Source organism: Crocodylus porosus, unplaced genomic scaffold, assembly GCF_001723895.1.
Source record: "Crocodylus porosus isolate Cpor-Errol unplaced genomic scaffold, CroPor_comp1, whole genome shotgun sequence".
In the NCBI taxonomy this organism is placed as follows: domain Eukaryota; kingdom Metazoa; phylum Chordata; order Crocodylia; family Crocodylidae; genus Crocodylus; species Crocodylus porosus.
In genome coordinates, this window is record NW_017728947.1 from 88,601,461 (window position 1) to 88,629,122 (window position 27,662).

The following is a 27,662-nucleotide window of genomic DNA, read 5'->3' on the forward strand; positions in this document are numbered from 1 at the left end:
CCTTGCCAAAATGCCAAATGGAAAAAAGGCAAGCTGAATTTCTTTCAGAAGAAGATTTAAAAAATGCGCGTGTGGTGCCTTGCAATGATGACACCTTCATGAATATTTTGCCACGGTTAATTCCTTTCATATATATAAGAGCTGCGGCAATTGGACACCTATTATAAAACTATTACTGGGGACAAAAGGTGATAAACAGCAAAATTTAGCAAGATTATCATTAACAAATTTCAAGTATAAAATTATTTCCGCTCATGAAAAATAAGACAGGGGACAGGTGTCAACATGGGTGGGGGGAAATGGACAGCAATGTACACTGCTGCTCCATCCCCATACCCACTCTGTTGAATGAGCAGCAGCATGGATCAGGGGATGTGGAAGCAGCATGTTAGGGGATGCAAAGCAGCACATGTTGCTTCCCTATCCCTTGACCCATGCTGCTGCCAAATCAGCTGCATGGGTCAGGAGATGGGGCAGCAGCACAGGTCAGGGGATGAGGAAATAGTGCAGCGCTGCTGCCCCCTCCCAATCCATGCTTCCGATTGGCAGCAGCTGGTTTAGGGGATGCAGCAGCAGCAGGAGTGGGGGGATTAGGCAGCAGTGAGAGTCAGAAAACAGGGAAGCAGCACGTACTGTGCCCTCATCCCAACACACTGCTGCCATATTCCCTTACCCATGCTGTTGCCCAATAGGCAACACAGGTCACGGGATGGAGCAGCAGTGCATGGTGGGATGGGACAACAGCAGTGAGGGTTGGGTTGGTGAGGAGTGGGGGGGAAGCAGCAGAGATGGGGAACAGGCAGGACTGGGCAAGTGTGTGGGGGAGCAAGATGGTGTTTGCCCCTCCTCATGTTTGGGGAGGAATCTAAATGACAATACCCCAATAATTAGATTTTAGAAATGGAAAAATATAAAATTTGTTATAATTTTCTATTAATGGAATCAAATTATTGGGGGTTGCCTTTAATTCAAGGAAAAAACTAAAGGAAATACAAGGAAAAAACTAAAGACAAACAAAATAATTCATCTTTAAACTACTGGAACTCACTCAGGTTTATAGAGGTGGTTGAATTGGTTCCAACTCTGTTATAATGAAAGTTGCCCAAAAGGAAGCTCAAAAAGTACCTTAGTAGTAATAGCTGCCATCTGAGATGTGCTTTTAGAAACTGATCCAGGAGATCCTGGGGAACCCGGAGATCCTGGGGAACCTGGAGACCCAGGCAAGTTACTTGCAGATGACTGGCTGGTAAGGTTAGTTTTTGTACCACCAGAGAAGGATAGTTTGAAACTTGGGCTCTGACGACCTGAAAGATTAGTTTTCAGAAGGACTTCCTTTTCTTCACTCTCTTTCACTGGAAGAAAGAAATATGCTTTTAAATAATATATTTATTTGCACTGGAGTACTGTGTGTTGAAAATAGAACATACAGTTATATGTCTAACTTAATTTACATTACGGTGGACAGAGTGCAGTGATTTATTTAAGTATACTACTGTATTACCTAAGAGCTGTAGTCATGGATTACAACTCAGTACAGGCAACTCCTGCTTAACATAGTTTCAGTCAGTGTTATTTTGCTATAGTGCTCATTTAAAATTGATACCTGATTTCAGTGCGCACACAGCCATTTTTACTATAGCCCTCAGTGGAATCAGCAAGAAGGCGGGGTGGGCACAGAGAAGCAGCTGTGGCAGTGGCACGTGGGGGGGCAGGCGGGCCTGAGTGCGGGGGGCCGGGGAGAAGTGGTGGCAAGTGCGGGGCCCGCGCTGGGGCCAGGACCGGCAGGACTGCCAGTGCCAGGTCTGGCACATAGGGTTGAAGCGGCTGGGGAGAGGCAGTGGTGGTGTGAAGTAATAAGTGGGGGGGTGAGCATGAGTGCAGGGCCTGCACCAGCACCCAGACTGGCGGAGGCCCAGGGCGGGGCAGCAGCGGCAAGAAGTAGCGGTAACCAATTATTTCTATTTACATTCATTCCTATGGGGAAATGGGTTTAGCTTAGTGCAGTTCCGCTTAACGCTCTCTGGAACCAATTAAGAGTGCTAAGCAGGGGTTGCCCGTATACATGTTCTATTAGTGGCAGTACTTTAACGCACAAACAAGTTGATAAGGTATAATCCGAGCAAACAAAGTATATGACAACTCGATTAGTTGCATAGTATTTCTCATTTTAGTGCTTTAAGAAAACCAAATTAATTCAGAACACAAATCTCCATACTTTTAAGCCTTTGTATATGATATGAAAAGGTTTTTTGGTCTGAATAAATAAACTGCCAGTCTAGTTGTGTAAGTACTAAAGGTGAATGTAATAATTTATATGAAAATATAGAAAAATCCTCTCTTACAGAATGACTATGTTTTCTTAAAATGCAAATTAAGCCTTCCATTTAAACTAGACAATTAAATATTTTCCTTCCAGTCACTTACATTTTTTTCTTTCCATGAATTTACTTATAGGGTCCATAATATCATCATCATTTTTAGTTTTATCAGAGGGGGGTACCACTGCCTCTCCATCCTCCATATCATCTTCATCAGTGTTAAACCACATTTCCTCCTCATCTTCTAGAGTTCTTGCATCTCTCCGGTATCTGTGATTTCTCAAAATGGACCGCATGCTATGGAACAAGTAGTTTTTAATGTTTGAAGCCCAACTACTACTGCAAGTCTACATAAGTTCAAGAATAAACCAACATGGCACACATTTTCATACCTAAATAAAACAGACTGCATGTTTTCTTCCCTACACATATGCACCAAGGTAAAAATCCTAGGTTTTGTGTTTTACTTTTAATAAAATGCTTACATTATCTGGCATGAACCAGAATTCCTAAGATTGCAGATCTGGCACAAACAGAGGTGTTTCAAAATACCTTATACAGCAAAAGAAATCTGCTATAATCTTACTCCCTTGCTTCAGCATTCATTTGCAGATTTTCAAACTGAAATATTATTTGAGGACAATCTTTCATAATAACTATTGCAAATCTAAGTTTTTAAGCAAAAGAGGTTCAGTTACTAATAACCTCAGTCAGATAATCTGTGCAAGTATTTCTGCATTTATTACAATCTGAAACCCCCCCGTCAAGATTTAAGCATACAATTCTGGAAAACACTCTACCAATTAGATTATTCAGCAATGCTCAAGTATCATATAGTAGCTATCAGAATTATTTTTACTTCCTACTAGAGCACAGAAACACTCGCATCAATATTTACCTGTCAAGTTTTGGATTATCTTGTCTTTCCCTTTGCTGTTCAAATCGTAGTTTCAATCCTTTGAATGTCTGCACGTAATCTACATCTTCCAGTGCTTTCCAGTAATTCTCTATTACATGCGCAGTTAATGATTTTATATCTTCCTATAGGAAAGAAATGCAACCATAAACCAAGTGACTTAGTTCAAAAAGAAAAGGAAAAAAAAAATGTATGTATGCAAGTATATTTTTTTTTTAATACAACAGGAAAGGAAAAACAAGGAAGATGCAATATTCATAAAATGTCCTAACAGTGATCTCGTACTAAGCTGCTCAGTTAACAAATATAGCAAATACATTTGTGTGTAAAATCTGGCACTTCAAAATAAATAACTTGATTGAAAGAGAGATGTAAGAGCAACAGTTCGGGATTTTTACAGCTTTTGAAATAAAAAATGGTAAAAGTTTTCTACATAGCCATTGATCAAAAATACTGAAAGCAGCTCTAGAATTAAAACAACTGTACTGTAATTTACAGAGACTTGTATATGAAGAGATCAATTTGTTTTTATCATAATAATATCAATGACGAAGGAAAAGGAGAAAAACAGATCAAAAAGCAAGTAATTCACGATTTCTCTGTAATGTAATAAAAAGACATCTTCTCACACTAGTGCAGGTAGGAGGAGATGAACGAGGAAAAAAAATTCTTTAAATATTCCTATGTGGTGCTTCTCACTGAGTGGGGCCATGATGCACATGAAAATGGAAGATGGTTTATTTCCCCACAGAATGAGGTCTGTGGCCAAATCCTAATTTCAGATTCTTTAAGGATGTGTAGGAAACTAGGATTATACAGGGGTAAGTGCTCTGGCTCTGGAACCTCTCAAGCACCTTCTCTATTCAAACAAGGACTTTCACTAGCCTTAACCACCTAAGGCCTCATTTAAGTGACGAAGATGCTCTCTTCAAAGAGTTAATAAAGCCCGCAGTATGTTACATTTCTCAAGTAACTTTCAAAACACAGGAGCAGGGGAGGTGGGAAATAATGCACGTCCCCATCAGAGGAGTAGGACTGGAATGATATTGTAGCCTTGATAGTCCAGGAAATATACAAGCCAGGGTTTTTTAGTGATATCATTTACTGGACCCACTGTAGAGTTGGGAAAAACATTAGACACACTTTCAGGGAAAATGTTCAATTGAAGATGTGAACTTTGTTCCTGAAAGCTTATCTACGCCGCCCCCATGAAGTTGGTCCAAAAAAAGATATCACCAAAAATACCCTAGCATCTCCCCACCTCCCCCCATTCAACAGCAACCTACCCACTCAGAAGCCTTTTTCCCATGCAAATTTTAAATCTACTTAGTCTGGGTGAAGACAGTAGTGAGGGAAAAGTGCCATGGAGGAAGATAATTAAACCCTTCTGTGTGTTAAGAGACTCCTGGATGCTAAAATCTTGGGAATACTACATTTATATTGAGTTTCCTATGGTTCAGTGGTAGACTGCGTGCCTGCCATGTGGGAGACCTGGGTTCGATTTCTGGGATGCTTGTACAACTATGGCTATAGAGGCTCCAAACATCTGGATCCAGTCTGGCCTTTGGATTCTGTCTCAGTGGACTAAAGGGGAAGACAGCAGGTCTGGGCAGCCTCTACTCATCTAAACCCCTACCTAGGCAAGTGTGTCAAAGGTCTGGATGACCTCTTGTGCATATACCATGATCTGGAAGGATCAGTGTTGTCAAACTAAACCACTATACTTCTGACAGAATTACCTCTCTGCTCTGTAAGTATTTCCATATTTCACAGAATTCAGTCAGTCTAGAGCTGGGGTGCAAAACACATACTTTACTGACAGATCTGCAAGGTACGTATAGTGGGCTACAAACAGTGAAATCCTTACAGTGCAAGTAGAAAAGTGAACCATAAAGGCAGGCCTATGTGCAGATTACTGTTAATTTAACTTGCTATTTGCTTTGAAAATTCTTTTTAGTTTTTATGTTTGGGGAACAACAAATAAAGAATTATGAGTGGACCATCAGGGCGGTTTCTGAAGCAATAAGGACTTAGTATATCCCTTTAAGTCATTTCAAATTAAGTTCCTACTTTAATATTTATTCCAACCCAGAATTAGTTTATACAATAGATTTCAATAAGGACAGTATTTTCAAATCTGGGAACAATGAATGCAATTACAATGTTGTGTAACCATTACCATTTATCTCTGAATGAAATGCCCTTCCAGAACAGTCATTCTGGACAAGAAACTTAACATCAATTTCAGATTTATTTTGGTTACATCATTATAATCATTTTATTTAAATATTACCAGAATTAGACACCAATAACTGCATCTGTCTCAAAAATTAAAATCTAAACTCCTAAACTATACGATGTATTATAAAAAAATCAACATTGTCAAAAATATAATAGTACTCACCACTCTAATAAATTCAAACATCTCTATTATGGCAGAATTCATCAGATTATAGCGGGATCCATTGTTGAGAAATGCTTTGACCACAGGTTCAAACAAAAAACTTTTCATTATGTATCGGTTGTAGAATTCATCCTTCAACCCAATTATCTTTCTTTTAAAACGAAGGGCACCTAAACCAGGGAAGTGGTTGTTGAAAGTTACAATTATTTTTATAGACAGAATTAAAAATTGACCAAACAGCAGTTATTTCACATGAACTATACATAAGAAAGTTTGGTTTTTTTAATCAATAAATTGTATACTATTGATACAACATGTATCAATAGGTTAAAAAGGTTCTTAAAAGTACAAATTAAGTGTGTAATGACCTACTACACCATCAAAAAATCCTTCAAGTAAGCCTTGATCATCCTTTTTTAAACAAACTGTAACACTAACCTAAGCACGATGCTAGCATGCTAACTGTTAAAACACTAAAACAACTCACGGTTTCAAAGAAAAATCATTTCACAATTGCAAGATTCATTGCCAGTAATCACCATTGGACTCAAACGGTCATTTTTCCCCTCCTTCTAATCATTTCTATTTTTTCAAAGAAAAAACTTGAATATGTTTCATTGATTTTGTCTACAAGGTAAACAGTCATCAACATCAAATAGGAAGTGTTTTTTCTGACTGAAGAAAATGCTGAAACCTGATCTATTTATATCCCCTTTGAAGCCTGCCTTTGAGGCTTTTGTTGCCGTGTTCCAAAGCTCCTATAAGCTTTTGAGCTCTCAAAGCACCTTACTTTTGCACATCTAAGAACAGGCTACTTTTCCTCCACTGGCCTATGAAAGTACTCCAAGTGGATAAGCTGTACGCATGTGAAATACGATTACTGAAGTGTCCTAATTCTACCAAAATCATACACGATCTTTAAGGCTAGGGACAGAAGTTACACATAAACCAGTGCAAATGATCAGAAATCAGTTCAAATCTGTACCACAACAGAAGCTCAGTGCACATAAACTACTTTCAAAACGGCTGAAACCGGTTTAAGATAAAGCTGGAAGGATGTTGCATCAAACTTAACTGATTTAGGTTAAATCAGTTTACTGAACTTCTGTCCCAGATCCCCTCCAGATTCAAATCAACTCTCAGTCCCCAGCATCCCAGGATGCATCGCACCTCTCCCATAAACTCCCCCCTCACAGGTTGGAGACCTAGTCCTTGCCTAAGCTGTCCAGCTGAGCAAGGAGGTGTGCTTTAGCACCCCCTTGCTTCTGGTTTGAGCCACTGCAGGCATATGGAGGCATTTCTGGAATTGAAAGTGAATGCCTGTTCACTTGCTTATCAGTTTAGTCTATGTAGCTTAGACTAACCTGAAAAGATTAAATCAGTTCAGTCTTGGGCTTTCCAACAGTCACTTAGCCTAAGTGAAAAGGCACTTTAAACTACAAGTTACTTCTCTTCCCATTTCCTACTGTTAGTTGTGAACATGAAGAGAGACAAACTTTTTGGAAAGGTAGAAGGAACTGCTCAACTAGTTGCTTGGGTCTTCAAAGACCTGTTCTTCAAGACCTTCTGATTATTAGTTTTGACACGGAAGTGCACTGTTTTATTAGCAAGTAAAAAAACCAAACAAAACCTGACATTTACTTCTAAAAGTTCTTTCCAAAATTAAGTAACATCACAAGCACAGTAAATAGTTCTTGATCTACAGCCTGTGATTCTCAACAAGGGTACCATGACACCCTGGAGTGCCCTGAGATCCTTTCAAGGATTCTGTAGGGTACCATGCAATGGTAGCACTGTTAGGTGTGCAAGCATGATTCACAAGATAAAAGCCAGAGATTTAAAAAAAAGGAATCCATAGTTTTTAAGAACATTATGACCTGTTGTGGGCTGAGTCTTTTGCTACAGAAGGCTGCAAATTGGTTTATAATAGGGCTCTCTCAGGAAATTAATTAATTTAATACATAACTCAGGACTGTTCAAACTTTGGGGCAGCCCCTGGTCTGCACACTGTGCAGACAGGCCCCTGGGATTCCACCCCTCCAACTGTGTGAGGCTGACCACCATCGTTCAGTTCTTCCTAATCTTCAAGGCCCTCCCCCACTGCAGACCAGAGAAAGGTGGTTGCAGGGGCTCAGTCTGCAGGCTGCCAGTTGGACAGTCCTGAAATAAGTCACAGAGCTGGAAGGGACCTTAAAGGTCAGTTAATCCAACCTTGCACAAATACAGAATGGTTTATTCCTATAAGCAACTGTCTGGGGTAGTACTCAGCCCTTTTCCTGAAAACCTAAAATGAAGGTGATTCCTCAGTTTCTCTAGGTATTTAATTCCATTGTCCTATTCTTCCCAGGGTATAAGGTTTTTTGAGGTTTAATCTAAATCTGGTTTCATAAAATTAAAACCCATTTCTTTGGTGACCTGCCCTCTGTGGCAAGGAAGAACATCTCCCCCCGCCAGCTTCTTCATAACAGCCTACTGAGTATTTGAAAACTGCTACGTTCTCCTTTCATTTATTTTTCCCTAAGCATATCTTATTCTCCCAACTTTTCCTCATATGACGTGCATTCAAAAGAAAAAAAAAAAAAGGTTAAGTTTCAGCAACCCCCCGATAAATACAAAATTGTTTGGTAATTCTAAATGACACAGCCACAGGCTGGTATGAGAAATAAAGGATACAGTTATGAAGATGGAACTTCTGTACTGAAGTTTATGGTTATGTAAAAGGTACATATTTTCCAACAAAATACTACTATTACAAATAACACTCATCACACAAACAAGTTAAAAACTTACATAATGCCAAGAAAGCGTGCTTTGAGGCCATAAGAACTAATACTCGCCGCAGGATATCTTTGTTAATAATGTAGTTCTTTATATGATATGTATGATGTTCTACACAGAAAGTTAGCAATTCCAATATTAATGCCAACAGCTGTGCTGTCTGAAAATCATCTATAAATAAAAAATATATTTATTAACAAGAACATAATTTAAAAAATGTTTAGGGCCCTATTTTCAAATACTAAATCTAAATTTGCAGGTACAATCACAAAGTTGGATCTTTAAATCTCACTGTAAACTGCTATACCAGTTTTGGGTAGAAAGCTGGAATCTACATCTAGCCCTTAAAAAACAACAACCAACCAAACAAACAAAAAACAAACTAAAAACCCCATATAAAAGTCCATCAGTGACCTGATAATATCTACCCTAAAAATGTTAGTCTGCTATATCAAAAAACCCTTCTATACTGTACATGCTTATACCAACGTGAGTTTGCCACTATAACATTGGTCTGATGAACAAAAAGCTATACTAGCAAGAGCACAGTTGTAACTGCCCTTATACAAGGGGGTCTGCCTACTTAGATGCATCTTAAAACAGAGGTGGTCAATCTGCTACACAAGTGTTATTAAGTGGCACATGCAGTCTGTGTGTAGGGCATACAGCAGATCAGGAAGGGGGCAAATAGCACAGCAGCAGATAAGGCAGGAAGCTGAAGGGAAAGCAGCAGATTGGGCAGGAAGTACAGAGAATGGAGCAGAAGGCAGAATGGCAGATCAGACAGAGGAAGGAGGTCAGAGTAGTACCCAGCGAGGGTGCAGGGCTAATTTTTGTCATGCCTAAGAAAAAGGCTAGTCTCTACCATCTTAAAATATCATCCTGGACATTATCTTAGGTCATGTCTACTCTAAAAATTTGTCAGTATATTATTCTTATTAAAAGACGTAAAATGGATTTAAAAAAACATTAGCTGTTTTAGGAATCTAGAATACTACAATCACACTAGATTAGGGGTGTCAAACTTATTATGGCTTGTGGGCTGGAACTAGCCCATGGAACTATGTTGTGTGGCCTGTTGGGCTGGCAGTGGGAAAGGGAATTTGGGGACGGGGCAAGCAGGGGTGGGACCTGACAATTAACTCTGGAATACTGAGCTCCACTGAACAAGAATTCAGCCTGTGAAGAGCCCCATGATCCAGATGTGGCCCAGGGGAGCAGGGGGAGTTTAACATCCCTGCACAAGATTAAAGATGAAGCTATTGGAAAGCTACTAACGTTAAACAAAAGGTAAAAGACAAGATGAAAACAATGAAAAATTCAAAAACTTTCAGTCAGATTTGTTTGGGTTTTTTTTTTAATGTAACATTAGCTGTTTTGAAAATATTACTGAGGTGTAAGCTATTACAACAGTGTTTTTGGGAGTAACAAAATTTGACTTCAAACTCTCCTTAAAGTTGGCTAATATTCAAGATCTTAACTTGCTTGGCAATTACTCTAGAAAGTTTCAGGGTATGATTAAGGACTGCTTATTGGGACAAATTTTGGATCCTCTATAATTATATACATGTCCTGACAAAGTATTTAAGCACCTGCACAATTTTATGTACCATAAAAAGGTGACCTGATTACTTGTATACTAAAAGTTACATAGATGCCTTAAGTGCTTTGCTAGATGAAAATTGAACAAAAATGTTATGTTCACCTCATAAGAGACTTCTGTCTTTTATGCATTTTAAACAATGAATCAATGTTTTAGTTCAAATCAGACACTGCATGTTCAAAATAAATATATTTTGGATGATTAGAGTTTCATACACCCTTTAATAAGTAGTCAGCATTAAATACTGACATTCAGTAGGCTTCAACAGGACAGCCAAACTTTGCTGGGTCTCACCTTTGCTAGGCTTATCTTCGGTAGTATTAGCCAGTAAGGGGGCTGTGAGAACATGCATACAGTGTTTGTAGAAGAAACCCAGAAACTCTGTCTTCTCCGTTTTCTAAAGAATGAAAAAATACTTTAATATTAAAGCCAGTGTTTCTAACATACATTACTATGAGTGTTTAACATTTCAAGAAACCAGCCATAACTGAATTTAGAACTCACATTGGCAGTCGCTAACATATTTTCTGGATCAACTAGGGTTCGAAGTAGACCCATGAGCTGGACTGCCCCCCCGAGTTCAGGATCCGTGTCACAGATCATATGTTCTATGATGAGATTAATGAGTAAAATATCCTAGTAAGGAAGACAGAGGCAAAAACATATAATTTATAACTAAGAAAAATGAAAGCCCCTTTAAAGGGGAAAATCAGTTAAATTTGACCAAAATTAAAAATGTTGTAAAAAATAAAAATATTACACAATGCAGTACTAATACAACCAGATCCTTAAAATACACTTTTGAAACTTCCAGTGAAATATGACTATTTGTATGCCTAATATTACTGCTTTAATCATGGAGAAACTTTCAGAGCAAATACAAAGTTGGCTAATGAAAATTTATAAAAACAAGAAAAATATTTGAAGAAAAAACTTGAGACACAGTGAGAAGGCAGGTGTTTCAAATTCTAAATATATATATATATATGCATAAGGGGTTTTTTGTTTGTTTGTTTGTTTGTTTTTTTAATTAATTAGAGGTTTTAACTCGTTATTGCTAAAAAAAAATCCCTAGTCCTACAAGTGCACACACGGCTTTAAAAACATGAATGCATGTGATGATTCGTATGTAAATTTACTCAAAAAACATGTGCGTTTGCAAAAAAGGGATCAAAAACCAATTTTCCATTCTTATACAATTCTTGTGTACATGCACAAGCAATTACCAGCATTAGTAGAGCGATCTGGAAACTGACACTTCTCTCAAATCGTTATAGGACCCTGATTCTACAAGTCATTTACATACATGCAAAATGAAGCAGGTCAGTAGTCAACTGAAGGAAAAAAAAGTATACTTAAGTAAAATTAAGAAGAGGCAGGAGAGTAGGATCAAGTCTTTAATTTATATGTTACTTTCCATATTTGAAACAGACTTTGCTGCAAAGTGAAGTTCTCTCTTAAAACAAGACAACTTTTTAAAAGCAATTTGAAACACTAAATATTTCTACAAAAGGTGGTCATATCCGACCTTAAAAATACTCTTGTAATCAGATCCTAAAACAGTAATTCAGAAGCTAAACAGAGATATGCAATTAAAAAGGCAAGGCAATTTCTTTCTTTCTCTATAGATTTTAAGTAATTGGACTTAAAAACAATATAGAAGTTTAAAAAAATGACAGGTATACAAAGCAGCTAATAATTTACCAAACATATCATCCAGCATATTAAACAAATTTGGAATTTGGGATTTAAAAAGGTAGGGTTTTTTTATCTCTGCATTTCCCTTGCCAATGCTGTTCCCTGTTGTTCTTTCCTAAATTATTTTATTGTAGCCCAAATTATATCTGTGTCCAGAATACTGTACTTGTCAACTAACAATTGATGAATATTGTATCTTACTTACATTTAAAAAGTTCCTGTTTATTATAAATAAAATTCAATTCCTACTATATGTTTGCAAGGTTCATTAAATCAAATAAGTTACCTTACTGTATATTACTTTTCTTCCCTATAAGAGATGCAAGCTTTGTATACTTTGGTGTATATTCAGGGCAAAAGATATTGCAAAGACCTAATGACATACCATCACCATCTGAAACTAAACAAGAAATCTGAAATTTACATATTGCTTGATGTTCTCTGAAAGGCAAACTGACAGGTGTAGAAAAACTTAAGGATCCAATTCTCCAAGCATTAAGACATGTGTTTAGCTTTAGACAAATGAGCAGCCTTCCCTTCCATATGCGTGTTATCTGTATTGTTTACATGTTTAAAGTTAAGGTACTTGACTGTTTCAAGGACTGGGATCCAAGCAGACTATAAGCAGCCTTCCACATACATTAACAACTTAAAATTTTAATTTATACAGTAAAAGCTCTGTTAACCGGCATCCCCCAAGAATGGGGGATGCTGGTTAATCAAATATGCCATTTAATCAAATGTGCACCGTCTGGTGCTGGGGGACAGGGAGGGGGGCCTCGCACAGGCTGCTTTACCCTGGGCCGTGGCACAAAGAAGTGACATAGAAAAACCTGGCTCGCAGCACTGAAACCGGAAGTCCCCCAGAAGTGGTACTTCCAGTTTCACTTTTGCTGTGTCCCTTGGATATTGGTTAGTAGAGTTTTCTGGCTAATAAAAGTGCCAGTTAACACAGCATTTGCTGTAGATGTCAACACAGTTACACAATTTCACTGAAGATACTGCAGTGAAGGGTACTACAAAGAAGTTTCCAAATGGTTTTTATTTAAAAAGGAAAGATTTTAAAAACTCAAATTATCTGTAGCAAACATTGTAAAATGCAACCATGTAAAACAGGATTTAGTTTCAGTTAATGGAGTTGCAAATATGAAGCTTCTTTAAAAAGTCATCTTAAAGGACTTCCTACTTACATCGTCATTCTGTTGAGCTTCCTGCATGACAAATTCTCGTACCATGGATGGATTGTATTCAACCAAATATGAGAATATATCAGTAGCTGCACTTCGTACTTGTGCATCATCCATACCCTGGGAAGTTAAGTAAAACCACTTACAAATTTTCGAAAATAAAATCCTTGAGCTTGGAAGACATGAAGCAGTCATTTTTTAAAGGAACACAAGCAACTTCACATCTCTCTCTCTCTCTTGTATTTGATACCTCTATATAATTATATATAATTTCACACTTTTCCTTGTTATTTGGTCAATTTTGTTAGCCCTGGGTACACAGAAAAACATAACGATGGGAAAGTGACAACAGATCAAAAATACCGAGAGGGCTGATGTAAAGCCACATAAGATTTATTACTCCTTTTTAAATCAACTGACGTGCAAGTCGGTACTATTCCCTATGTGATAGGGCAAATGAAGAGTTCTTCAGAAAGCTGCATAACTCAAGATCTGACTTATTAACTTTTTAACTAACCAACTGACCTTTCTAAAATAAAAATTATAAAAGTACAGAAAATATTTAGACAGTCATTTTAGAAAAAAAATCTTGAGTTTACTTACTAGAATAACTTCTAATGCTGGCAGTATACCCATATTAGACAATGTTTTGAAAAAAGCATCTCTATTCTGAGGTTGTAACGTCTGAGAAAATGCACAGAACTCTTTAAGGAAATTTACCTGAAATTTAGAAAAACATATGAATGGTAAATAAGAAAATTCAGTCAGCTCGAACTGTCACTTCACACAAACTATTCAAATCCTTACCAATTCTTGTCTTTTCTCCTCATCTGTGGCTTCATCTGTTAACTGGGCAAACAATTCTGTCAAAAATTTCTCATCTTCCTACAAAAGAAAGACAACATTTGATTACTTGCTAATTTTAAATCTAACTCTCAGAATATTAAACTCCTCAAATCCCCATCTCCTGCAGTTAAAGGGCTAACAAGCCATGTATCGTACTTAGTGTTTGTCAATTTTCTGCTTAATACAATTTTCAAATGTAAACTTATCAGGCATCCTTTTTCACTTTGTTACAAACAGTCTTTCCTTTTTTTATTCCACTTCCCCAGCTGCAGTGCATCTTATAATGTCTTTTATGCATCTCTTTTCCATGTCTACACTCGCTGATCTACTTCCCTACAGTATGTTTTAGTACCAATGCTACATTCTTTCCATCTAACTTATTCCCTATCCTTACATTAATCAACTTTTTTTTTTTTTTAAATGTCTGCCCTCCTCAATCTCCTTTCCACCCCAACCCCAGCCTTCAAATACATGAGGAGACTGAGGGACCTAGGTTTCTTCAGCCTTCACAAGAGAAGGCTGAGAGATGATCTTGTGACTGCCTATAAATTAATCAGGGGAGAGCAGCAGGGAATAAGAGATGCTTTATTTACTAGGGCACCCCCTGGAGTAACTAGGAACAATGGCCACAAATTGAGAGAGCAGATTTAGGTTGGACATGAGAAAGAACCTCTTCACATTAAGGGCTGCCAGAATCTGGAATGGGTTTCTAAGGGAGGTGGTGCTCTCCCCTACCTTGGAGGTCTTCAAGAGTAGACTGAACAAGTACCTAGCCGGGGTCATCTGACCCCAGCACCCTTTCCTGCCCAGGGCAGAGTGTCGGACTCAATGACCTACTGAGGTCCCTTCCGACCCCAACATCTATGAATCTATGAAGGGTGCTGTGATGTGACTGCAAAGCCATTGGCCATCATCGTTGAAAAATCATGGTGATCACAAGAGGTCCCAGATGACTGGAAGAGGGCAAACAGTATCCATATTTAGAAAAAGAAGAATCCAGGGAGCTACAGACTAGTCAGCCTCACCTGTGTCTCTGGAAAAACCATGGAGCAGATCTTCAAGGAATCCATTTCTAAGCACTTGGAGAGGGATAAGGTGATGAGGAACAGTAAGCATGGATTCACCAAGGGCAAGTCATGCCTGAACAACCTGATTGCCTTCTATGATGAGATGACGGGCTCTGTGGATGCAGGGAGACCAGCGGATGTGGTATATCATGATTTTAGCAAAACTTCTGATAGTCTTCCACAACGGTCTCACAGCTAAGGAAGTACAGGCTGGATGAACAGATGGTAAGGTAGATAGAAAACGTACTGGACAATTAGGATCAGGGAGTAGTAAGTAATGGCTCAATGGCTAGTTGGCAGCCAGTATTAAGTAGAGTGCCCCAAGGGTTGGTCCTGGGGCCGTTTTTTCTTCAACATCTTCATCAATGACCTGGAAGATGGCATAGAGTGCACCCTCAATAAGTGTGCAGATGACACCAAGCTAGGGGGAGTAGTAGATACACTGGAAGGTAGACTAGGATTCAGAGTGACCTAGACATATTGGAAGATTGGGCCTAAAGGAATCTCATGAGGTTCAACAAGGACAAGTGCAAAGTCCTGCACTTAGGACAGAATAATCCCATGCACTAGATAGGCTGGGGGCTGACTGGCTGGGAAGCAGCTCTGCAGAAAAGGACATGGGGGTTACTGTGGACAATAAGCTGAAAATGAGCCAGCAGTGTGCCATTGTTACCAAGAAGGCTAATGGCATATTGGGCTGCGTTGGTACAAGTGTTGCTAGCAGATCAAGGAAAGTGATTAATCCTCTCTACTTTAGCACTGGTAAGGCCACATCTGGAGTACTGTGTTCAGTTTTTGGGCCCCCCCCCCACTACAGAAATGGTATGGACAAATTGAAGAGGGTTCAGGAGAGGGCAACAAAAATGGGGAGGGTGCTGGGAGACATGACTTATGAGAAGAGGCTGAGGGAACTGGTCTTATTTTAGTTAGAGAAAAGGAGACAGAGAGGATTAATAGCAGCCTTCAACTACCTGAAAAGGGTTTCAAAAAACGATGGAGCTGGACTGTTTTCAGTGGTTTCAGATGACAGAACAAGGAGAAATGGTTTTAAGTTGCAGGAAAGGAAATTTAGGTTAGATATTAGGAAAAATTCTCTCACTAGGAAGGTAGTAAAACACTGGAGCAGGTTGCCCAGAGAGGCTGTAGACTTCTCCATCCTTGGAGGTTTTTAAGACCCATCTAGATAAAGCTTTAGCTGGGATGATCTAGCTGTGGATGGTCCTGCTCTGAGTAGAAGGTTGGACTAGATGACCTCCTGAGATCCCTTCCAACCCTAATTTTCTATTATTCTAATTATTGGGGCGGGGGTCATCTCATAATCCGGTTGTCTTCTATTCGAGTAAATGCAGTAAGAGAGGATTGTAATCAAATGTTCTCCAGGTTCACGGGAGACTGGACAAAAGTAATGATTTTAATTTGTACCAATGAAGGTTTACATTAGAAATGAAGATGAATTTTCCAAGTAGGTGCGATTAAGCACCAGAACAAGATTATCTAGAAAGACTGCGGAATCTCTATCATTGGAGACTGTTAAGTGCAGCTTCAGGACCCCCTTGCCATAGGGATGGAGCCTGATAGCAAATTTTTAGGTGTGAAGCCCCCTGTGAATGTGTGTCAACAACGGGAGGTGGGGTGGGGTAGGGGGAACGATAATTGTTCTAACACCTCCACTGCTATAGCTTGCCCTGCCAGGTCCATATCTGGTCCACAAGGAGATTTGTGATCCAGATCTGGCTCAGAGGGTTGGTTGAGTTTGACACTCCCAGACCAGAGGGAAGGTCCCTGAATTTTCTTCCAGACTAATATGATTCTATACAGTAATTAATAGTGCCGGTCTAGGAAAGCCTTCTGTGTGCCAAAGATGAGGGTTTTTTCAAAAGCTATTTAACCACTAAGTTGCAATACAGTAAGAACATAAGTAACCTAATAAGAACAGTGTCAAAACCCAAGTCTCTTTTTAAAACCCTATTCTCTTAAATATTACCACTGGTTTTCACCGTTACTCCTTGGCTCAAATGAGAAACAGCAGCATAGCCCCAGTCTCCCTGTTACAACTGGACTAAATACTTTTATGGAATAAATCCAGACACTATTCATAAGATAATTTTCTTTCAAAATTAAAAGAAAAAAGAAGTTTGAAGAACATTATTGGAATCTTACTGATTCTCCAAACTGAATTATAGCTGGTGATACAATTAGGACAGGACAACTGCACGACAGTCATCTGTTAAAACACCACATTTTATAGCACGCTCTCAGAGAAACGTTTCCTTCAGAGAAAAGTTTCGAGCTATCCACCATTAACAGCACACAAACTTAGGAGGAGACTACATCTATCTGAATAGGACAATGAACCTTAGAACAGTAATTCTACTTCCAGCCAGAAGAAATAAATATTTCTTTCTCTTGCCACTGAAACCAGCAACAAGATGCCACTAAAGCACTAACACGATCCCTTCTGGTAAGGCATAATAACTCTTAGGTGCCATCTCTCTGACTTTTTTTTTCTTTTGTAAAATACAAGCAGCAGCACATTTCTTCTCTTTATTAGGACTGGAAGTGAGTGGATGGCCTTCTACATCTTTCTAATCTCAACTACAACTTCTAACTACAAATAACACTGCACAGGGAGTTACCACCACCAGAAAAAAATGGAAATTTTTGTATTCAACTGAAATGTCAGAACCATGGTTAGTGTGAATCTGCAAAACCAGAATATAAGCAGAACAAAATCTTGAATACATTTTTTCACTAACCCATGGTACAATTTCTATAGTAAAATGCTTCTTAACTTACATAGAACCTGGTAAAATTCCTTACTAAAAAAAACAAAAACAAACTTTACATTGGAAGGTCAGCACTCAAAACTCAGAAATCCCAAATCCTTGTTTCATTAAAAATTAAATAAGACTTCAACTCCCAGATTACCTGAGCCAAGGGTCAACTTTCAGCATGGAATGCAACAGATCAGGAAGGGGACAGACAGGCAGCAGATGGCAAAGAAGGAGACTGGGCAAAAACAGAGTATGGGGCAGAGAGCAGCTGAGCAAGCAGAAGAAAGTAACTGAAGTGGTATTTGGGGTGGGTGAAAAACTAATTTGTGGAACACCTGCCAAAAAGGTTGGCTTCCATCGACTTAAGCTATTTGGCACATTTTACCTGAAAGGGTAAAAAAACTGCAAAGCCTCATTGTATAATTATTGAAATATAGTGATCACATATTTTATTGCAATATTGTATCACACACATCTCCCAAACCTCAATTAAATATGCAGTATTATGACAGACAGGATTTTCAAAACCTCGTAGTCCCAACAACCCTGATCCTAGTCAAGTTAATATAAAACTTGGACAGAGCTGAATGGTTTTGAAAATTCCCGTCTTCTGCTACTCAAACATCTTATTTTTAAAAATATACAGTAACCTAGAGCTATTTTAAACAGAGGGAAAAAAAAATCACTAAATACAGGTTTCCCTTGCCAATTGCTGGTGTTAGGTTCCTGAAAGTACCCATGGTGGCAAAACTGTGATTGGCCAGACAAAAGGCTTATGGGAAAAATGGCAGGTGGCAGGCTAATGTGCAGCCAGGGAAAACTGTGGTTACTCAAAACTTTATACCATGGTAGCCAAACTGGTGTATAGACTATTAAGCGTGGATACTCAAAACTGTGGTTGGCAAGAGAAACCTGTATATAATTTTCCAGTACTATATATTGCGCGCGCGCACCCCCCCACACCCCCCCCCCGGACTTAGAAATATACTTAATTAGATTTGCAGTTATACTTCCGCCCCTGAAGTGCATGTAAATAGGAACATGGTGTTCACTGCTTTAAACAAACCAACAAACCAACAAACCAACAAACCAACAAACCAACAAACAAACCAAGAACCACCTTATTAACATCTAGACCTTACTGAAAATTTATCTAGAAAAGCCAAGTAAAATCCCAAAGTGAGCATCAGAACTGTTTAGTCTTTGTAGGTTTTTTTGATGTAATTTGTAAAACAGTGTTTAAGTGACTTCTCAGTCAGGGATATCTGTACAGAAAATTATTTAAATTTTCATCTGCCATACATTTCACAGGTATAAAGATCTGTATGAGCAGAAATTGTGTTCTCAAAAAACAAAAAGAAACAAGACAACGTATACTGGGAAGATATACCTGTACTCGCCCTACTTTCTTCCTACATATCAATGTTTGGGATTAGAAAACGTAAGAGTTAAAGAAGGGTATCAGAAAAGGTACAAGAAAAAAAATAGAAGAGAATTACAATGGATATTGTTTCTCCTGCTGTAATACTGCACTTGGTAAGCACTCCATCACACACTAAACACAAGTGATTATTTTAAACATGAAGCGCCTTGATCTCTTTGACCTTGAGCTGTCTTTTCACGTGGGCCTCAGAATGAATGAGTGACATCCATTAGATGCTTTATACAGAAATCATAACAGGTCAAACCATCTTCAGGACAAGCAGCAAGTGATAACAAGACAACCCATCATCCTGTCCTCTGCCCCTATAGGAGACAGGAGCAATAGCCTGAACCTGCAGCAAAACAAATTTAGGTTGAAGATTAGGAGGAACTTCCTGACTGTGACAGTTGTCAAGCATTGCAACAGACTACTTAGAGAAGTTGTGGAATCTCCATCCCTGGAAATTTTCAAGAGCAGGATCTCAAGAGTAACTCTAGATACTGTGCAGTCATTTAGTACTTGTTTATGTAGTCAGCGTCCGTGTATATGTGACCAAGGTTTCTTGTATGCAGTTCCACAGCACTAGGCTCTTATAAAGAATTTCTGCTTTGCAAAATCATCTAATACATATGATGATTCACAGCTGCAAACAGTTAAGCTAGTGTGTTGGCAGCATAGGTTTTTATATACTTTGCTTCTACCGTGTTGTGATAATCAAAAACACCAAGAATAGTGAGAGATCTTGACCAGTTATTTAAAACGGTAAAACACAGACTTCAAAGTTATAATCTATAACTTGGAATTCTAATTTATTATTACATACTATTATAAATAAATGCAACACTATTTTTCAGAAAAACAAGTCCAGATAAACACTTCTGTAAAAGTTACTAGGGATGCTGAGTAAGTTAACCTGGTAGGAAGAATAAAAGATATGAGACTGACTTATCAGGTGATCTGGTTTTTCTTCTTGGCTTTGCTGATGATCCTTTTAAACTAAGATCTTCCTAGTCATCATCTCCCAAGTAGAAGCTTATTTTTCCCTTTTTAATCATTCCACTTCTTTCTTCACAACGTTGCGTTACCAAGTGTAGGACGTCAGAGAACCAATTATTTTGCTAACTCCCCAGAGTCTCTCCTCCAATTTGAAGACCTGTCGTTATTGCAGAGTTAACTTGAGTTACCCATAAACTAAGTCACATCCACACAGAAAGCACCTTAACTCAAGCATTGCAATACTTTTGACTTCAGCTGGCAGGCAAGCCCATCAGGGGACATAGGTTACAGCAAGGACGGCCAACCTGCAGCACACATCCCACAAGAACCATAGGTAGTCTCTGTGGGTGCCTGTACACATTTCAGAAGGCTGCTCTGAAGTGCTATACTTAAAGCACATCCCCGCTCTCAGAGATTGTGTAAAAACAGTGTGTGTGGCATGCAGCAGATCAAGGAGGGGGCAGCCAGCAAAGCAGCAAATAGGGCGGAAAGCAGAAAAGTAGATCTGGCACAGAGCACAGGTCAGGGAACAAAGCAGAGCAGAAGAACAGGCAGGAGAATGGGATCCAAATGGCACTCCGGGAGGACATGGGCTGGGCCCCAGTCGGCTACTGTTTGAATTAGTATTTGTCAATTGCTAATCCAATTACTCTTATGCAATAATTCAGTTCCTCTTCTGCAACTAATCTCACTAGAGCTAGGATAACTTGAGAAGAGCGAACTCTTCAATCAAGAAAGCCTGAGAAGCAAGGGGTTCCTCTGGAGCTCTCGTCCATCTCCATGCAAAAGCTTTTTATAAAAGGTGCAAATTATAAATTTTCCCCATCTTCCTGATGTTCCCTAAAAACTAGATTTTTTTTATTTTTTGAGATTTTGGTAACAGAATGGAGAACAGAACATAAAACCAGTATTTGAGTAGTAAACACAATCATTGCTATACAGATTGGAGAAATTGTTTTTTCTCGGGTCAAGGCTTTACAGAGATTTATAAACATTATCCTCATTCTATAGATTGGGTAACTTGGGCACAGAAAGATTAAGACATTCTGCTATATATAAATGCCAAGTATTACTGTTTTAGAAACCATTAACACTGCCAAGATCTCCCTGTAGAGGTCCTGCACTAAAAGCTGTCCTTACTTGGCAAATTTGCAACCAGTTAAATGCATATCTTATCTATTCATCTAATTTTTATAAACGTTCTTCTATTCAGGACCCAAAAACAACCTCTTTGGGATGGCTAAGTTCTCTCAATAGGGCTTTCCCTCACTAGGTTAGCAGGAGAGAGAGAGAGAGAGAGAATTTTTTAATGGCTATCAAAACTGATCTGAAAAGTGAAACAAGATCATGGATGGAAACACACCTACCTACCTACCTAGGTCAACCCATCTATATAATGGGAATGGCTGCTTGATTATGACCAGTTCAGCCTTCCTGAATCCTAGTTATTTATATGCATAGATTACTGTCAGTCAAAAGATCCATTTTTATTAAAAGATGCATTTTATCTCCACCCCCAAGAATCTATGGAAGTGGGATTTGTTTAAACCGTATGTTTATAAAATATGTACACAACTCAATAGACATCCATTCTATGTTTTTGGCACTCAGGCAAAACTACAACAGCCTGCAACAATACATACACACGTCACTGAGAGCCCTACTGTTCTCCATTTTGATGCCTCCTGTCAAAGTACTTCCTGGCTACCAGAAGCCACTTCAGAGAAAGCCTTGCTGAGACCCTGTAGTCTTGGAATGTAGGAGCACGGTCTGTGCAGAATTGCCGGGGGATTTGACTGCCAATGTTGGGCTAAAGTCTATAACAAGTCTTTTCTGAAAACACTTAACTTACTCCCTTTTATCCCAAAACAACCAAAGTGTGTTAAAGATAACAGTATCAGTATTCAAGCTCCCCCCATAAAGATGGCCATCTTTCAGCATAGTCAAGGCCAAAAGAGATTCTGGTTGGGGCCAACAAAGAAAAGCCCCCTTTTATCAAAGTTTGCCCTACTTTTCTAACACAGAAACATACACAGAGGGAGAGGATTTGGCTGAGATACCATGTGAGGTACGCAATGTTAGAACAAGACTGAAGTGTAAGACAAGGATAATGTATGGCAGGGTTGTCCAACTTCTAAGCAACCAGAAGCCATGTGCCCCCAGGGCTGTATGCTCACCCCTGCTGCACCATGCACCTTAGTGTTTACCCCCCACTAAACTGTGTGCCCAGGTGCCCCACTTTGCCCAGAGGTCCCCAGATGTGGCCTTCCCTAGTGCCACAGGCCATACACAGTTTCCCTGACCCAGAGGCACAGCAACACAGCTCTGTACCCAGGGCAGCTGCAGGACACCCAGGGCAACACCTCATGGCATGATCAGCCACCGCTGTGGTTATGGCTATTTCTGTCCCCCTTCATGAAGGCAGCATGACCGCTCTCTCGGTTATGCTATACCCCCCAGCACTGTTGGCTGTGATACATAGGGTAGGGAAGAAGCCACAGCTGGACTGATGGCAGGAGCAGAGACTGGATAGCAGTATGATGGCCTTAATTTAATCCTTTGTGGGCCACCAGATAGACAGCTCTAATATACGGGAAGAAAGATGCAGATGGCATAGGGAGAGGCCCTCATGTCGTAGACAGAGTGCACGCTGTCTTACGTTTACGTAAATGCCATGCATTTGAATATAATAAAAAACAGGAACCCTTTCTCCCATATAAACCTACCTTCATTGGTCCGAGTCCCAAGCTGACCTGCAGTCAGCAGCAGCACCATTGCAACCTCAACAACCAACACATGGAAGAAAGCCAAGCACACAATTCTTTCATATTCTGCTTCCTCTAGACATCAAACCCTAGACTCCTTAGTTAAAGAAGACTTATAAAAAGCATTAATACCCTAAAAGTAACAGAAGCTCCAGTATCCAGCCAGAGTTGATAGAAAAGAGGGAAAAGAGCACTAACACATGCTACTACAGTAGCTTCTGAGGTGAAGATTAACTTCCAATTTATATGCAGAATTAACTGTCAGGGAAAAAGTAAATTTTGTATGGCCAACCAGGGGCTTTCCTCATGTCCACATAAAGCAGACAGAGCTGAAGTTTTTAGATGTATTTTATAAACAAATCTAAAATAAAAAAACCTCTGCTTTTGGTAAAATAAAGAGAATTCCACAAAGGCTAACGCAATCCTGCCCAGACTGTATGTACTGGTAGATAAATCAAATATTTCTAACATGATATTCATATCCAGAGATTTAAAACCTACTCATGCAAGTTGAACAGTTGTGTTTCCTGATCAACACACTGAGTGGAACCAAGGAACCACATCTTTCGTAAGAGTGGAGGAAAGGAAAATAATAGGCTCAGCACCAATGCTCCTTTAATAGGAGAGAACAGAAGAGGAAGTGTCAACAAGTAGAAAGTTCACTAGTTGTTTTCAGAAAGGAGAGAAAAGCAGCCCAAAAGGTTAAGTGTGCAAAGAAAGGAAGGAGATTCAGAAGGTTTTTATTGCATTCACTCTACCTCTCCTGTGAGTTAAAACACCCCTATCTCAGCTGCTTCTCCTAGACTGAGGGAAGATAACTCTGCTGCTGCTCTCTCACCCTCCGATTCCTTCCATAACACAACTTACTACATCTCCCCCTCTCTAAGGTCATGCAGACAGTTAATACTCTCCTAGGAGAAACCACGAGCATACAGATGTTCAGAATTTCTCTCAGACCAAAAACAGCAGTTCAACCTAACCCCAGAAGCTCTGATGAATTTCCACATACAAAGTTGAGTGAACTCCTGCTTGCAGAACAGTCATCCCCATTTTTCAGTGTCTGTCTGCACACTGTAGGGCTTGAGCCCAAAAAGCAAATCCCACAATTTCCTAACTTTCAGCTCTTGCACCTCACTTCCTTTTTGACAGCCCATAAGCAGACATAAGCAATGTGCAAACTGATTCCTAGAGAAAAGTGCTCTGTAAGGCAAGGGGCATACATTCTAGGCTGTATTCAAGAAATAAAAAAGAATGTTGACAGCTTTGGTAGACAAGGACATAGTTGCTCATGGGGCTCAGGTTGTTTGAGCAAGACCTTAAAAAGTGACTCTAAATAGCAGTGTAGGAATACAATAGTATGGAGTCTTAATTGTTAAAGGTCACACCATGGGAAGGTACTTAAATGTAAAAGCGTATGGGGTTCACATTTAATTTACAGAATAGAAACTTTGTAGCTCAGCATTCCAGACACTATGCATTTCTTGCGCATAGTGTATTTATGATGCTGGCACCCAGATGGAACTCAAGGCTCCAAAAAGAAATCTGTATCATTCCAAGAATTATTATTCTATTCTCCCTACAAATCCAAAATTAAAATTTAAGGTTTAGACTTACCTGTAACATACCAACTATTTCCACTTTATTAAAAAAGATAAAGGAGTGAAGCGTTGACAGCATATTTTCCTCAAACACAGAGGGAGTGGGTAGAACCATATCTTGAATATACTGTACTCTGTATGTTTGATGTATTTTTTGTTTCAGCTCTGGATCAGAAATAGGAATCACCTCTTTAAATTTTGCTGTTTTAGTCAGAAATTCCCTGTGTTTTCGTGACTGTGATAAAGAAGGATCATATTCTAGGCATCCAATTACGTCCATTATACATTCCTCAGAAAACATGACTTCAAAAAGTGCAGTTCTATTCAAAAGGAAGATTCCCTTAATAATTTCATACAAGTGGTGCAGTCCTTCAATATTCTCCAAGTCCTCACACACATGAAAAATTTCTAAGAGCTTTTTAATATAGCCCTCATTTTCCAGTGCTAGTGCGAGTTTTTCACGACGCAACGGTGAAGGCAGTGAAGATGCCACAAGTTCTGCAATTTCTTCTAGCCGACTTAAATCACAAGATGGTAATTCTAGACCAGGTGATGACATATCATCAAAGCGTTCTTCCTCAGATTCATCTACAAGGTCCTGAGTAATATCTACTGAAGGGTCTTTTCCTTGAACCTATGAAAACAAGGTGTTTTAACAAACATATTTTTAAATTTTCAGACTTTTTAAATATATAGCTAAAAAGCTATATTTCCAGGAGGAACGCAAGTTACCCTTTTTACACTCCTTGACAGCAAAATGATTTTAATAAAAAACTGATTAGGACACTAATCTGGACTGTCTACATGTTTTTGCTCTGGGGAGTTAAAATAAATAAAAGCACAAATAGAAGAGCTGTTAAGAATGCAATGCAGTTTACCATACTTTCTAACATACCACCTCTCCCTCCCCAAATAAACAGGCACCTTGTGTTTAGGAAATGGAATGCAGAAAAACAGATTTTTTTCCAGTCATGCCTGACTGCATGACATGGAGCAAGTAAGTCCACCTGGAAACAGGTATCCACGAACTGTGGTATCCCAAGAGGCAGCCTAGGTAAGGCAGTATGGAACTTCCTGGCATAGCATGAGAGCAACAAGGCTAGGCCCAGATCCTTGCAAAGGCAGTTATTACTTGGCTATAAATAGTTTGTTGTATAAGTCCATGTCAAAAATAAAGTTTTCTATCAAAACAAGTCTCATTCATATACCACAGACTGGATGCAGTAGCTCACTCACCCTCAGCCAGCTCAGTGGCTCTTCAGCCAAAATCTATCATTTAACCCTCCCATTGGCACTGGGAAACACTAGACACTGCCCCTGCTGTTTGCAGGTCGAGAAGCGGCAAGCATCTTGGCAAACAAGAATCAATGGGTGCCTATACACGAGCAGGGAGGCTGCTCTGACACGCTGTAATTCCAGTGCATTGGAGCAGACTCGATTAATCTGCTGGAATGTGGCAATTACCCTGCACTGCGTCTAGAGTATCAGCATCCCCATGCTTCAAAATGGTTGTGGGGACACTTTACCTAAAGCTTGTTACACGAGCTAACTCAACCCCCACCCACCTTTCTTAACGAAGAAGCATTACTTAAACAGACATTTTCTTTCATAAATAACATGATCGAGATATTAAGATATTCTTTTATTTTCAAACTTACCTGACATATTTTTTCCCATATTTCATCACATCCTGCTTTTTCTTGAAAGCTAAGTGCCAAGTCATAATTTTCAGCTTCAGACCACACAATCAAAGTGTCCTTGAAAGAGATGAAGAAGCATCTTTCAGATGAGTTATATTTCAGATAAAACAGATTTTAATAAAGCTTGGTGGCTTATCCATCCAAACAAGACAGCACTAATACCAAAATTTGAAAGGAAACACACAATACAGATTCATATACATTTTAAAACTGTATGGACAGATCCTTTGGGAGAATATTTGGAAAAAAAAGCAAACTGAAGTATTTTAAATGTAACTTATGTGATCTAGAAACTGTATCAGAATACCACAGATCTGACAGGTTCTTTATCTTCAGAATATAATTATTATTCTTCCCTCCATTAATAAAAAACCTAAAAAGTACAATTGATTCATTAAATTAAGTGGACTTCAATGAAATTGTTCATAACATACAAAAATAAATACATCCATAAGTCTTAGGTAGAATCCAAGTCCAGTCACCTTCCAGATTTTTGTCATCCCCCATAAAATGCTATGCTAATATAGTGCCAGATACTAAAGAAAAATACTTCTAAAAGGCCTTTTAACTGAAACCAACTACAAAACTCCCAATAAACACAGAGGTAACAGACTATTTATTTGCATAATATATTTCAACAGCATGTTCTAATACCCTCAAAGTTTTAAATCTGAAAGCATGAAATTTCTGCCACTTTGTAAAGTTGGTTAAAGACACCAAGTTTCATTTACCACTTACAAACAAGCCTGCCTAATGGGACTGAAATTTGTAAAAAAATCAGTGTATTGCATGCAGGAGTGATAGAAAGAAAGAGACACTAGAAAACTGAGCAGCAGTAGGGTGTATTTTCAGAGAATGTATCAACTCACTCTTTAAGTAGGGCTAACAATACATGTCAATTTTAACAGGATTCAGACAGTTCCATTTTCAGGCTAAGTGCAATTTACTTTATTTATTCTAGAACAATTAGTTTCATCTTAGAAACAACTGAATATTTAGGAATTACTTTTTCTTTTATTGTAAAGTTTACCCAAATGATTAATTGAAATGTTATTCATATAATCTAATAACAAAAGACAAGCTTTGTGGTCAAATACAAAACACAGTATATAACAAATAAAGACTTGGATTTTTCTGCTTACAGTCAAAATTTTGACCAGAATTAGACAACATTGCACTTCCGGGCAACATTATGTATAACCCGCATCCTCTGGAATAATTAACTTCTGAATTAATTCCTTTTAAAATCATTAAATTTAAACAAAGTGAAAAGTTAGAAGAATCATTTATAGAATGAAAAAAAAGTGTCAATTTTATTTTTGTTCACTTCTACCATAAAGCAGATGGTTATCATGAAAGGAAAGCTAACATGGATTTTCATACATTTCATAGACATTTGGGCTGGAAGGGACCCCAGAGGCATCAATAATGACTCCAAGATCCTTTTCTGCCTCTGTACTGATGGGAAGGGAGTTCCCCAGCCTGTAGGTATGATGCTGGTTCTTCCTCCCCAGGTGCATCACCTTGCACTTGTTAGTGTTTAATCCCATCCTATTCTCATCCACCCATCCCTGTAACCTGTCTAGGTC

At 38.8% G+C, this 27,662-nt stretch overlaps 1 protein-coding gene across 2 annotated transcripts in view; it reads right to left on the reverse strand.

Moving 5' to 3' along the window:
• Nucleotides 1-27,662, reverse strand: part of PPP4R3A (protein phosphatase 4 regulatory subunit 3A) — a 61,852-nt gene that overhangs the window by 8,968 nt on the left and 25,222 nt on the right. For both annotated transcript variants that reach the window (XM_019552415.1, XM_019552416.1), the window contains 12 exons: nucleotides 26,032-26,130; nucleotides 24,390-25,007; nucleotides 13,712-13,789; nucleotides 13,508-13,624; nucleotides 12,908-13,024; nucleotides 10,524-10,655; nucleotides 10,314-10,416; nucleotides 8,429-8,587; nucleotides 5,639-5,808; nucleotides 3,217-3,359; nucleotides 2,425-2,615; nucleotides 1,126-1,352 (listed from right to left, as the gene is read on the reverse strand). In XM_019552415.1, the coding sequence (XP_019407960.1) occupies nucleotides 1,126-1,352; nucleotides 2,425-2,615; nucleotides 3,217-3,359; nucleotides 5,639-5,808; nucleotides 8,429-8,587; nucleotides 10,314-10,416; nucleotides 10,524-10,655; nucleotides 12,908-13,024; nucleotides 13,508-13,624; nucleotides 13,712-13,789; nucleotides 24,390-25,007; nucleotides 26,032-26,130 (2,154 nt within the window). The remainder of the gene's footprint in view (nucleotides 1-1,125; nucleotides 1,353-2,424; nucleotides 2,616-3,216; nucleotides 3,360-5,638; nucleotides 5,809-8,428; nucleotides 8,588-10,313; nucleotides 10,417-10,523; nucleotides 10,656-12,907; nucleotides 13,025-13,507; nucleotides 13,625-13,711; nucleotides 13,790-24,389; nucleotides 25,008-26,031; nucleotides 26,131-27,662) is intronic.